Raw genomic sequence first — 14,741 nt, forward strand, 5'->3', positions numbered from 1 at the left:
TTTGATTCATCTTCAGTAGCACACATTTGATGTGTTAGGATTATCCCATTTTACCCCCAAAAGTAATGATGCAATGACAAGTTACATGCTTCTTTTTTCATACTGAAACAAGATTACATCCCGTGTTGGCATTACCTCCCCATAAGGGATTAATTCATGCACCTCATTGCTGTAGTTTGCCCCTGGAGAGAATGAGTTCCGCAAGCATTCACCAGTGTTCACTGTCATGGTAAAAGGCATAAGGAAAGCTCTGGAATTAAGCTGCTGAAGTGTGATTGTCATTTCTTTTGTCGCCTTCCTCCACACAGGTGATGCTGTTCCATGGTTATCACCTTCTGACCGCTGACATACAGAGGGCTTGGATTCACTTGCAGCAGGGAGGTTTACCGGCAGATATACCAGATTTTAACAGGCTGAGGTAAATACTGTAAATGGCTGCTAATCCAAAAATTAAGGGACACAAACACACCATAGAAATAAACAACAGATTCATTCAGGTATTTCAGAATAAAATAGCTGGCTTAGCCAACCTCTAGATCTTGGTATGTGCAAATTCCATTCATATCCCATCAAAAGTGTTAACTGCCTAAGATGCTTAGGCAATCATTCCCATGAACTCTATATCCGGTCATTTTGACTTTGCAAGGCAAGATGGCACCCATGCCAGAGTCCTGAATAAACCTTTAACTATTTGTGGTATGTGTACCACATACGCCTTTTAACAGAAGGCACAGTAGTGCTTGAGGCGTAACAGAGCACATGGCTGGAGAAATCAATGCTGGAGAAACGGATAGCAAAAGAGTGATAGGGGCCGCCATCTTGGCAATGATGGCTGGGTTAAGGCCACTAGATGAGGGAGGTGACTGACTATGGAGGCCCAGATTATGGGCTGATGGTAGACAGGTGACAGAAAGCCTTGCATTGAAGGCAGCTTACTGAGGAAGAGCCAGAGCAGGAGAGTGGTTCATATTCAGAGGGAAGAGGAAGCTTGTCAATCACAGAAAGCAACGGTTACACCTCCTTCTCTCACCAAAGTCTCCAGAAGTAAGGGGGACTCCTTCCTGTAGCCACTGTGTAGCTTAGCACTTCTAATTATCGCATGGAGGCAAAAGGTCTCTCCTTTATTGGTCACTGATATGGGGAAAAATCCAAAAGGCTTAAGAAGCCTAAACAAAGGCACGCTTAGAAGAGCACAACCAAATGTAGAGGCGTATCACTCAAACCAAGAACCAGAGTAGGAAAGGACAGGATACAGCAGGAGCAGAGCTCCAAAAGAGCAGAACGCTGAAGGATGATCCAAGGCTAGAAAAACACTGAGGTAAATTGTCAGGGACAAAATTCAGTAAGTAAGGATGAAGAACCTGCCAAAAAAGTTACCAGAGAGCCTGCATGACAGAAGTCACCTGTTGGATGAATTCCGACTGCCTAATGCTCAACTCTGACAAGACGGAGGTAATATTCTCTAGGAAAGACACCTTGCTCTGGACCTCGGCCTGGTAGCCGTCAGAATTAGGACCTACTCCTGTTTTCATTTTCTCATTTTCAAAGAAATTGCATTGTATTTGCACCATTTAGTGTAGTCTGGGAAGAACATGATATGGGCAGTCTTGTATGTTTCAAAGGCAGTTCTAATTATCATTTGTGGGAGGCCTGTGTTGGGGACACTAGATCAACAAAGAAAAAGTTTGCCTGTTGCCACGACCAGGGAATGGAACCATATACTTCTAGGAAGAACTCTGTTTGCTCATGGCACTTTCTGGCATGCCAACTGTCATTAGACAGCGTGTGCGTCTTTTCATGTCTTATATCTTCTCTTCCAATGGCCGACAGACTGTGTTGAGTTGGCGGACAGTGACATGGATGCTTTTCACTCCATCTTCGAGCTCTGATATGCCTCCTTATGCGTCTTACACCTTTGGTTACTCTATACACAATAGTCCTCAGGTCTTGGCAGAGTAAGATAAGTCTATCTCGATTGTCTAGTTGTATTCATTTCTTGTCTTTCAAACTCAAATTCCAGGGGGCTGAGTCTGCAACACCCCAAGATCCTTAGGTTCCTAGTACTCCCTGTTGCTGCTTTGCTATCAATGTGTCTTAATAGGATCACTACCAATGTATGCCACCTGGGGGTATCCCTATTCTTATATTTCATGCCAGGTACAATGTTGTAAGAGGGCCACAGTCCAGTGTAGGACAGTGCCATTCCACAACCTTCTCCCTATAGTATTGGATCCTAGCCAGCAATCCTTCCAATTTCCAGCTTAAGAGACTATGTTCTTCATAGTAGCCTTTACTCAGCCCTATATAGCCTTGTGCCATCAGCTCCCCCAAGAGCACACTTCATCTTTCTTTTACACTGTGCTGTCGATGACTTTGTGGGCGGGCTGCAAACTTGTGAGTATGCCCACCGCGTAATGCATCTTGTGCCTGGCAGCATCCGGAAAGAGATACATTCAGGAATCTCAATGTCTTCTGCTTGTGTGTGGGCTGTGCTGCTGCACTGCTTTTCAGCCCCTGAAATACACACGAGGCAAGCTCCTGCATATGTTCCAGTACAGCTTACTAGGGTGGGACACTGGTGTATGAGTAAAGATTTTCAAAGCTAGATCTTTTTGTTTACTTGGTTGCCCATGAGAACTGTTTAGGAACAAGCAAGTGCATTTCTCCGCTTCCAAACTAAGACCTGTAGGCTAGATGTACTAAACACTGGCCCCAAAAATTGGACCTGGTTGCAATGTTTTAACCAGTGTTTTTGTGAACAGTTTTGAATTTTCCTAATTAACCTATGTGCTCAGATGTCGATTCTTAAACGTTCAAAGCGGGTTGGGTCATAATCCAACCAACGTCATTAATATTCACGAGGTAGGATGCAAATTGTGATTCACTCTGATTGGTGGCCGTCACATAGATGGTGTCCTGCTAGGGTCAGCATACCATCATGTCTGTGATTGCCTTTCAATAAACATTTTCACTAATTGCAGAGGATTTTCTTTAAAGGAAACAGAGCTGCATGCAAAACAGAAAGTTTATTTTTTTTAAGGTTTGTTTGAGAGTCAGCAGACTTTAGTTTAATATTCACTTTTGCAATTGGCTTACCACCCCATCTCAGGAATTTGATCCCAAACATTGATAATTCGCATACCGATTTGTTATTTGGACAGGGCACCTACAACACGCCTCTTCCAAACACTGAATTAGTATCAATTCTCAATCCCACTTTAGGAGTTAGTAAAACTTTACTGACTCATATAATTGGATATGTATATTTGAAAATTCAATTTGGAGAGTTTACGACCACAAAAATGAATAATACATCTGGTCCTGTATTCTTTTGTGGCTCTCACACCTCATGTTTTGAACCTGCTACCAAATAATAAGCTTAGTAGAAGACAGGCTATCTAAATTAGAAAGGACGATGGTTTATACTCCATCGGTTATTCCAACAGTAAGTACAAATATGCCCAAGGCTCAATTAGTCAAGGAAGGGTAAAGAGCTGGGCAGAAAGGAGCAGGGGTAGCCCCGAGTGTTAGGCCTACAGCAAATAGTGAGGCGCTATATAAGAATAGTTCTAATGGTTTAAGGCCCACCAGTATAGATATTTCAGCTTCTACACAGCAGTCATCTTTAAGAATAGAGCCCCCTATGCCTCAGAGGGACAAGAGATTAGAGGGTAGGGCCCCCCAGATGCTGACTCTTCCAACTATTGATCTCCCACCCGAATCCACTCCATATGTTGTGGTTTTGGGGAGTGTTCCTGCTCTCCCCAACGGGAAGAGTGAAGATTATGGGCAGCTGTTAAATAAAATAAACCACTAGTTCACATATAACACCACCCTGGGTGATCATGTATCTAAAAACATACTCATGGCACGCAGGGTTAGCTGGATTGGGAACTCACGTAAACAGAGGACAGGTGACTGTATTATCATCAATTTTTGACAACCCTTTCACTGCAGGCCGTATTCTCTCTAGGGACTGCAGTCTCACCCCTTTAGTGGGTTCTGTCATTAAGGCTTTACCTTTGGGCTATTTTTACAGGCCACTTTCCTGTGGGGACATGACCATAGATGGCCATGGGGTACCCCATTGTGGTGGCTGTTCAACAAGAACACTCCCTAGACACCAGTCCATTCCCTTGATCCAACCACTGTTAGAATTAGATAGGCAATTTGGCACTGGCCATATAGTGGCGTCAAACAATAGATTTGCTGTCTTAACAGGCATGGAGGAATGTGATTGACTGCGGGATCCTGTACCTCTAGGGCCCGAGCCGGTCGTACCTCTTCAGGCTCTAGGGGAGGTAGTTGTGGGGCTCCCAGTGTCGAGTTTAAATAATTTTCTATCCTGGAATATAGCAGGGTTGACAACTAAGCTTCAGGATCCACGGTGGGTGTCTTATGTTAAACATTTTATGGTAATTGGCCTCCAGGAAACCTGGTCGCTGGATTGCGACCTATTCCTGGAGGGTTACAAGGCCTTTTCCGTCCCAGCCAGACCATCTGTGAGTGGGAGACCAAAGGGTGGACTAGTTACATACATTTCTGTGGCTATTGATTGCAAGCTGCAGGTGATGTCCACCACACATCCAGGAATATTGGCATTATCGTCCCGAAGGGGGGACATCAGCTGGGGAATTGTTAACTTTTACCTCCCCGCATGAGGCTAGTAACATAATTGCCCTGGGAGTAACCATAAAACAATCCCTAGGCCCAAGTCTTCATAACCTTTTGGTCTCTGGCGATTTTAATATACATCCTTGTGGTGAGCCAACAACATCGTGTATTTGTGAGCTGGGTTGTCCCCGTATGAAGGGTTTTCACTTTGAACATACCGCTCAAGGGGAGTTGTTGATTACTATGATAAATGAATTAGATTTGGTGGCTACAATGATTTTAACTGACCCGCGTACTGACTTCAGTGTGCCCACCTTCAAAGGACACGGGAGGGGATCCTTTATTGATTTTATTTTTATTTCATCCTCCTTACAATTTTTTATCAATAATTTTAATATTGCAGAAAGTGAATTTAGTGATCATAACCCCTTAACACTTCATACGACAGGTCCACTTTCAGCAAAATTCAGGGATGCTCCAAGTAAGGGCGTACTGAGACCAACAGATGGGAAGCGCAGATTAAAATGGTCTCAGGTATCCTCAGAAATATTTTATAACAAGGTTAAAATAGTATGTGCTGATGAACTGTCCCTATGCACAATGGAGTGGTCTCTCCCAAAAGCGATCCTTGGTGCATTCGAGTCTATTTCACAAAAAGTGGCTGAATTGCTATGCGCCCCAGCCAGAGGTCAAACCTTGTCTGGTCCTAGATGGTTTGATTCCCATTGCTCTAAAGCAGCCAAGAGGTTGAGGGAAGTCCTGTCATCAAAACCTAGAATTCAAGTTTCCAACTGTCGCAGGGAATACAAGGTAGCCCTTGCTAAGCGGAGGGGAGCATTGAAGGAAGAAGCGTGGAAGGAATTGATCGATTCCAGCACTCTTAGAAATAGCTCGAGGTTCTGGAGTGTTGTGAGCAGGCCCCTGTTTGACCATGAAGGGGGGGGGGGGGGCCTCGGCTCACACATCACTGAGGAGGAGTGGGTACTTCATTTTAAAACTATGTTTGATTGCCTGTCTGAACTTAACTACAGGAACTCCCAGGACAGGAAGGACCCAGAATTAACATTTGAGAAGGGTGAGATCCTGGAAGGTATCACAGGATTATCTGTTGGTAAAGCGTCTGGTCCTGACGGGATCCCCCCAGACTTATTTAAGTCAGACCCCTCCTTTTGGGCGCCGATACTGGTGGCAGTTTTTAATGCTGCAGCAAAGAATGGTTGTCCCCAGTCTTGGGCAACCTCTACTATAGTTCCTGTTTTTAAAAAATGGGGATAGAAATAGTACCCACTGCTATAGACCAATTTCGCTCATTGACTCAGTGGTTAAAGTGGTGGGACGGGTCCTCTTACAGAGATTATCAACTTGGGCGGAGGACAACAACATTTTGTCGGAAGTCCAGTATGGTTTTCGATCGGGACGTTCCACCGTTGCTCAGTGTCTTAATTTATTTATGATACTGAGCAAATATACTGTTGCTCGTACTGGGACCATTCACCTTGCCTTCATGGACTTGTCATCTGCATTTGACTGTGTCAACAGGAACAAGCTATGGCAGTCCACGAGGAAAATGGGAGTGGAGAACAGTACTGTCAATTTTCTGGAGGACCTGCACATGTCAACTAAAGCTAGTGTTAGGTTCTCACAGGAGGTGTTGAAACCTAGCGTGCGGGCGTATATAATGCTTAAAACAACCCCCATGACGCAACCCTACCTCATGGGGTCTGTCCACACATGAGAAATTTTTGTTAACCAGGTTGCGGTTGAACCTTTTTCATCTTTTGCTCGCCAGACCCAAGGGTTTTAATAGAGGTCAAGAGCTAGCGCCCTGCTGCTGCGACGGACAGTCTCCTCGGGATACCCTGCACTTCCTGTTTTTATGTAAATTATATAAAATTCCGCATAAACGCTTTCTGGTGCATTTTTATTGAAATTGTTTTATGTTAATGCAACTTTTATGGTTTAAAGCAAAAACCGAATAAAGTTTTTTGTTGTTGTTGTTGAACCTGCTACCATTCTAGACTTTTCTTATTATCACAGGTCTCAGCACAAGATAGCTCTATTTCCAGTTCGTCCTCTATTAAAAGCTCTATTTCTAGCTCTTCCTATATTCAAGACAGGAAATTACATATTTTGTTCCCAAATTTTACATGCCAAACACCACCAGTAATGCACCAGTCATATTCCAAATCCATCATGATAGTTTTACTTCCTGCTTCTATTATTCACTTGTTTCCTGTTTTCCCAGTAAAAGGAGCTGAAATGTTATGCTATGTGCATTTGTATTGCATGCATATCACAGAGGATGGTGTCCTGAGGCATGGGGCGGCAGGGCTGCCCCGACTGGGTCCTATTGAAAAAACCATGAAAAGACAAAGTCAAGAATGAAGCCTTTAAAGTGTATTTGTTGTGGGACATGCTAGAATAGTTTGAAGTTGAAGAGGGTGGTTTTTTTTTTGTTTAACTTGTTTTGTCTGGGAGGTTGCAGGCACTCAAGAGGGTGGTGAGGGCATGTCAGATGGATGAGGTAGTAAGGAGATCTGAGAATTCATTGATAAAGCCCTTGTTCTGGTAAGGAGATCTCTGGATTAGATGGAAGGTGGTGGTATGAGTTGCAGAGACTGGGAAATGGCATGTCAGCAGCTCCATGGAGTTGAGTGGTACTTGCTTGTCTAAGGTGTCGGACAGTAGGACTGATACAAGAGCATTATTATCCACATATAGATTACATGCTAAGCATCCTGCAAAAGGATCCCCTCCCTCCGTTCTCACCACACAGGCAAAGGGTTCAACCACCAGCACAAATGGCATCGGGAAGAGGGGACATCCCTGTTGCATGTCTTTATACACCCCAAATGCCTCAGATATGCACCAACCAGTCCGGACTATCGCCTGAGCAGTAAAGTGCAGCAGGGCAACCAATTTGTCCCATCCCATTCTCAAGTTCATGCATCACACAACTGCCCTCAAGTAGCCCCAGTCAAGGGTGTCCAATGCCTTACAGAGTCTGTAGATAGCATTAGTGCAGTGGCCTGGTATTGTGGCAGGGTGTCGTCCACGATTCTGAACAATCGCCTAATAATGAGTGAGGTGACTGCTGAGAATTTTGTAGGCTGAATTTAACATAGACAATGGTCTACACACAGAAACTACAATGGCACCAACCTTAGGTTTGGGGATTGAGACTATGAGAGAGTACCTGGGGCAGGCCGGCAAGGAGCCACTATCTATGTGTCCTGGGTACAATGCAGCTAGCTTTGGCACCAGCTGAGTCATGTAACTACTATACAATTCTGCTGACAGGCACATGCCAACTTATTAATGGCCTCTTTAATTTCAATATCCAATACCTCACTTTCCTGTGTCTCCAGCTGAGGCAATGGCCCTCTATCTAGAAAAACCTCTATTCCCTCCCTTGACACCCAAGGTTGTTCTCCATACAGGTCACGGTAATAGTTAACAAATACTTCATAGATATCGTGCTGGGAGAACAGAACTACTCCTAATGTGAGTAATTGGGTGACTTCGGTCAGCAGGCTTTGAAAGCCATGCCAGCAGCTGGCCTGTTCTACCATTTTCTGCATGACTGGTGTCCAGATATTCCTGGAACTTCAGTACTCTCAAACCTTCTAGGATGGTCGCATGGTTGTCCCTCTCCACAGCTACCCTTGGTTTAACTGAGAGGGCTTGCTTTAGGGCGCGGATAGAGGTCTCAAGTTCTGTTAGCTCTTTCTCTAACCTTTTCTGGACACCAACAGCCTGTCCAATACAAAATCCCCCCAACACCACCTACAATGCCTCCCATTATGTGGTAATATGTCAGGTTGTGCCTTCCTTTATCTGAAAATAATCTCTGATAGCATCACTCAAAGGAGTCTTAAATGTTGATTCATTTAAGTGGGAAACTCGAAGTCTACACATGGGGATGGGAGCCAAAATACAGTCCCATGTGGTCTTCATAAGAAGGGAATTTTGTCCAACACTGTATATGTTACATCGTTTGTTGTGCACATAATCTCACCCAACCAGCCATGCAGGTCTTAGACTACAGAATAGAAACAATATTCCCTGTTATCCCTATTCCTTAATCTCCAAACACACACTAGGCTTTAGTTTCCACCCATTCATGGATTTCCAAAGCCAGTTTCACCATGGGAGCATCAACTAATGGGGTGCTTCGACCTGTTGAAATTGATGTCCTCCACACAATTATAATATCCCCTAGGATCATAGGTAGTCCCACTTCAGTTGACAGTAATGGTGTTAGGGATTCAAGGAACAGTGTTTACCCTACAATCAGGGTGTATATGCTACCCAATAGTCCTGGGATGCCACTGAAGCGTGCCTTGAGCAGGACATATCGGTCTTCCTTGTCATCATGTACCGTAATCTGCTCAATCAGCGTCCCCCTCCTGTACGAGGAGAAGCCGGTAGCATGCACCTGTCCCCTTCATCTCCTGTGTAGACTGGTTATCCCTTCTCACTCCAAGTGTGTCACCTGAAGAAACGCAATGTCTGCTCACCTTTAAGTCTTGCAATATTTTGTGTTGCTTACAGAGCCCATTCCTCTTACGTTCCAGGTGTAGTTAAATATAGCAACTATACGGTGGACAGTCCTCCATTTCCCTACTAACAGGAAGGAGTCCCAAATCACTGGACTGCAAGAACAAGGAGCATTAAGCGAGTAAAATGATTAAAGTGGACATGAGTTCTGGAGTAAACCCCAGCTCCCTCGCCCCAGATAGGTAGTGCAGCAGCAATCCGTCCAGAACTATCAAATACAGTAAACAGAGTCAAAGAAAATTGGAAATGAAACAGTTAGAAATATTCCCATGGTTAATAGCCAAGAGAGAAATGAGTGAATGTGCATGGCCAAAAGGAGCATCAGGCTCCTCCATTCACCCGCACCCCTACATCCAGCTATATATTTGAGCAGTAAATGGAGCTCAAAGGCCTCCAATTGTAACATTAGGCATGTCGCAAAATTACCAACACAGCACTATACAAACCAGTTACAGCTGTATACATGACAATATGTGACAAATTTATCTGGTCCTTATGTGGGAAGAGTGCCTCATAGTTCGTCCATAGTCTGTGGCATTCATTACATGTGGAGGCGCTGATGTGTCCCTCTGTAACCTCTGAATCTGAGCTTTTGGAGTCTGCGACAGAAGTCTGAATGAATCTGCTGACTCTAGCGTCTCTACTCTGTTGTTCTCAACCTGACCTTGGTCGGCATCTGAAGGCCAGCCCTGTCCCGGGGTTGACTCTGGTTGCATTACAATGGCTTAGTTTGATGCTTTTCTAGCCATTCCCAGGCACTGTCAGGACTATAAAAAAAAAGCCTGGTCATCTTGATCTTGAGCCTAGTACGGAACAACAAAGCTTAGCACAGGTCTGCCTACCTCATGCCTTTTCTAACCTCTAAGGAGGAGTCTTGTCTGTGCCTCGGTTCCAGAGTATAGTACAGGAAGAAAGCCACTTTGGCATTTTTTACATGGAAGCATCCCACCAGGTGGGAATGTTGCAGAATAAAGTCTCTGTCTCTGTAGTGGAGCAAAATGCGGTTCTGTGCTGCGCCCCTGGGAGGCGGTGACTAACAGGCACTCTGTGCACTCTTTCCAAAGCAAAAAATATGGATAGGACTTGTGGCGCCACCTCCCTTGCAAGCCAGCCTTCAAGAAAGGCCACCATGTCAGTTCCCTTCATCTTCAGGGAATGCCATTAGTCTGATGTTTTTCAACATGTCTGTCAAGAATGTGAATCCTACATGTAAGAACCTTCATCTGGCCCTGCAGCATCAACATAGCTGGTTTGAGTTTGCAGAGAACATCCTCATGGTGCTTGACCTTAGTAGCCAGTTTGAGGTGATCGCCTCGAAGTAGTCCAAGATCTAGCGCCACTTTGTCTATTTTTGACTGCCTCCAATATTTGACTCAATGACACACCAGGGTCTGCATCTGTCTGTCATGGGGAGAGGGAAGCCACCAGGCCAAGGTTCTCCTTAGTATGAGGCAGAGTACATTTGGTATCTGTCCTGCCACAAGCCTCAGACCCTTTTGTTGGTCTTCTGTGACCCATTGTGTTGCGGGGCAAAAATCAGCAAGTAGTCAGACAGTTCAAGCTGTGGGTATACTGCTATATTGGAGATTCACAAAAGTATTTCTTAGAGGGTAGCAGCACTCAACCCTGCTCGCAGAATAGGATAATCCAGTTCAGGGACCTTTCTGCAGCCCTCATGTAGCTACCCGGAGCTGTGGCTTCTGAGCAACCCTTGCAAGCTCTCTGAACCCACCAGTGACTAATAGGGACTATCCTAGCTGAGGCTGCCCCCAGGTGCACCGTTCATCATCTCAGAGAACCAGTATCAGGCAGCCTCAGATGAACTGCAACCACCTCCAAGTGACACTGATGAGGCAGAGCTTGAATTGCACAGAAATGTCCCCCAAGGAGCGTCTGGAAGACCAGTTCACAGTGGTGCACTCAGGGCCTCCTGCATCTTCCCCACTGCCCTAGTTTTCGGGCTCTAGCAGTCCCCAATCAAAGCGCCTCACCTTAGGGGAGCAGGGTCCTAGTGCAAATGCGGTGCTCCAGGCCGCCTCAAATCCTGGTAACCCTCAGGTCTCATCTTATCAGTGGGGGGCCCCACCAACACTGTCCCATGATGCGGTTGTGACACTGCAGGCAGCACAAATCAAGCCCCACCGCAGTGATCCTCACCATCATCTACAAGGCGCCATTACTGTCTACACTCCAGGCACGTCTCTGGCCTCACCAGGATCTCCCAAGAAGCACTGACATAGGCACACAGGCAGCTAAAAATCACTGAAGCCCATCTCCTACAGGCTCAAGATGTATGCTGCATGGCCACTGCTCCTTGCTATTGCGGGAAGAGAACCGCCGTCTGTAGCCTCACCACATTGTCCCCTCAGAGGTCGGGCGTTTAGATGGGTCAGTCTCAGTGGATGTATTGTGTAAATGCTCCTTGAGTAACTTGGTCATCTAGAACGGTTGTACGATGGTACAACGCAGGTAAATACATCGAATGCCTTTGCCACGCATTTGTTAGCACGCGCGTTTTTACCGCGAATATGCATTTACAACGCATGCCAATATCACGCTTTTTTTAGATTTAAAAACAATGTATTTATGGGGGGAGACCCCCACCCTCCCCAACTTACCTTGAATGCGTGGTATTGGCATGCATGGTAAATGCATATTCGCGGTACAAATATGTGTGCTAAAAAATGTGTGGTAAAGGCACAACAAGGAAAAACCTAATTGTGAAGGCTGTTTCCCGTCTAGAACTGGGTGTAATTCTGGCGAGGCACATCATTTTATTTAAGCTTGTAAGTTTCAGTGGAACAGGGGTTGTGGCCCTAGCCCTAACAGTCCCACCCTTTGCTAGGGACGCCCAGGCAATGGGATGCTCTGAAGGGTTGAATGAAGAAGGGAGAATGCAGAAAGTGGTGTCACTTAAATATAGATAGATGATGGGAAATCCAGTGGTCTCTTCCTGTGCAGATGGATGATAAAAAGTGAAGTCAACTTGTTGGGCTTCTTCTTTTAAAGATGATTTTGTATTTTGGCATGAAATCACTTCCTGTGGAAATAGCTGTTGGAAAATAAAGCCGTCTTGCCTGGCTTCTTCTTTTTAAGGTGGTTTTGGTGGAAACCAGTGAGGTTACTTTCTATGCAGATAGCTGCTCAAAAATGCAGAGGTGTAATTCTCTGGATGATGGGACATCCTTTGAAGTCACTTCCTGTGAAGATTGGCGTCAGGATATAAAGTCATCTCACTTGGCTTTTTCTTTTAACGATGGTTATTCAGGAAACCAGGGATATGATTCCTGTGCAGATGGATGATGGAAAAGGAAGACCTCTTTCCTGGCTTCTTCTTTTGAAGATGGTTTTGATGTCAATTCCTGTGCAGATGGATGATGGGAATTAAGGTTCTCTTTCTTGGCTTCTTCTTTTGACAGATGTTTTTGGCAGGACACCAATGATGTCACTTCTTGTGGGGGTGGATGATGGGAAAATACTATGGCTACTTGCACTGGTTTAAACAGACTTCTAGACAAAATACGTACAGTATCAAAAAACATATCAGTGTCTGTCAGAGACTATATGAAATGGCAGAGGAGGCAGGACAACTTTTAGCATGGCCCAATAAAAGAGAAGGTAGCAGATGGGTTAAAGAACTAGTTAGCAGATGAGTAAATAAAAAAGGTAGATAGCACAAACCTTCACAGAATATTATCAGGAGTTGTATTGGACTAGGGAAATAGGTCAAATGCGGAGATTAAAGGCCTTCTTAGTAGGCTAGAAATTCCAGGGTTGACAAACTTGAGCTCGAGCTTTCAAGGTGATTTCTCTACAGGGGAGGTAATGGAGAAGATTTCTCAACTTTAGAGCAGACAGACACCTGGGCCCAAAAAGCTTTCCAGTTGGTCTGTTCAAATGCTTGGAGTCTCAGATGGGAATGCCTTCACTGGGCATGTTCAGAAAAGCAAGGGAGGTTGGGATCCTGAACCTGACCTGAGACACGCCATAATAGTGATCACACAAGGGCAGGAAACCAGCATCAGAAAGTCCTCCTGTCGAACAATTTCACTTTTAAATATTGAGATCAATGTCCTACCAAGATACTGGCAAACAGACATCTTAGTGTGGTAGCCACCCTTATCCATGCAGACCAGTCGAGCTTCAGACCCATGCAAGCAACACAATTAAATATATAGAGGCTTCATAACTCAACGTACGACATCAGAGAGATGGAAGACCTATCAGCCACACTCTCTCGATGTTAAGAAGGATTTCGATTATGTCAACTGGAATTTCATATTCTAAATCTTGGAACCCCTTGGAATTGGTCCGGAGTTCAGGGCCTAGGTGAAACTGTTGTACTGTTGTATATGGCAGGCGATTCTTTGGCGGTCCCACAGTGGTGCCTATAAAAAAAGGCACCGCAACAGGAACGCCAAAGCAAGTTCCTGCAGGGCATGGACTGTGCATGCAGACAGGGGGCACAGCGTGTGACCCCGTGCAAGCATCCCCTGGCGCAGAGGCAACGCGGGGCCCTGTAGGGCCCTCTTTGATTCCTCTCCGCCAGTTTTCATGGCGGGCTCACAGCCATTAAAAGCTTGGCGGAGAGGTAACTCGTAATATGCGTGGTGGGGTTACAGCAGCCCCGACAAGCATAGTTATGTCCCTGTAACCTCAGCATACAAACTATGTCTCGAGGAGGTATGTTTTCTCGTTTTTATCTTTACAACCCCTCCGCCTGCCACCACTGGCGGGCGGGGGCGTGGGGGTGCAGCAGTTTGTATGAATAAGATGATGTTAGCAACATTTGAACAGGACAGGCTATGATGCAGGGGGTGTCAGCCGCTACTGCCTGCAATGCAACCCACGCCCACGATATCAGCAGGTGTTATAGTGACACACAACAGCGCACACCAAACTGTAATTTACAAATTGGGGGTTGTGGTGTTAATTGTGTCCATGACCGCACAAAAACAGAAATCAATGCAGCCCTTTGAAAAAGGGGTTCAGTTTTGTTTTGTGATAGGTGCAAATACGAATGAAAGCAAAAGAAACATTCTTGAATTGTAAACTCTCAACATCACTTTCTTATTCCCTTGATTAAAAACTGTTTCCTTCCTCCTCATGTGCAGTTCAAATGGTGTGGGGCCATCCATGTGCCATTGGGATAGAAATTCTGTTCATTTTGGTGAGGTGCTGTCTAATGCTGAAGAGCCAAGAGACCTTGGTTAAAAACCCTGCTCCTCCATTCAGTAACTCCCTGTACTTTAGTTCAAGTTCAAAGTTCGGAACACAAGAGGTCAGCCTGCTGGGAATCGTAGTTCATCTCTAATGCACATGCTCCTTCCATCCAGCCCTCTGAGATGACTGCAGACATTTCCTTTACTTCAAGACACACAGCATTAGTGGGCTAGGCCACCTGCCTCTATCCCCACTTTTTGATATTCGTCAAATGCCATTAAATCCGGCTGCAACTGTCTGTGCCTATATGCAAAGACCCTGCAACACGACATTTATTTTATTTGTCGGTGCAGCATATGCCCCTCTGAGACGTCTACATCCTTCCTAGTTTCAGTGGATGCGCT

General features: G+C 45.2%; 1 protein-coding gene across 1 annotated transcript in view; it reads left to right on the plus strand.

Moving 5' to 3' along the window:
• Positions 1 to 14,741, plus strand: part of LOC146858828 (uncharacterized) — a 1,229,505-nt gene that overhangs the window by 369,867 nt on the left and 844,897 nt on the right. The window contains exon 15 of the mRNA XM_085647127.1: positions 309 to 418. Coding sequence (XP_085503253.1) covers positions 309 to 418 — 110 coding nt within the window. The remainder of the gene's footprint in view (positions 1 to 308; positions 419 to 14,741) is intronic.

Source organism: Triturus cristatus, chromosome 3_2 (assembly GCF_964204655.1).
Source record: "Triturus cristatus chromosome 3_2, aTriCri1.1, whole genome shotgun sequence".
NCBI classification, from domain to species: Eukaryota; Metazoa; Chordata; class Amphibia; order Caudata; family Salamandridae; genus Triturus; species Triturus cristatus.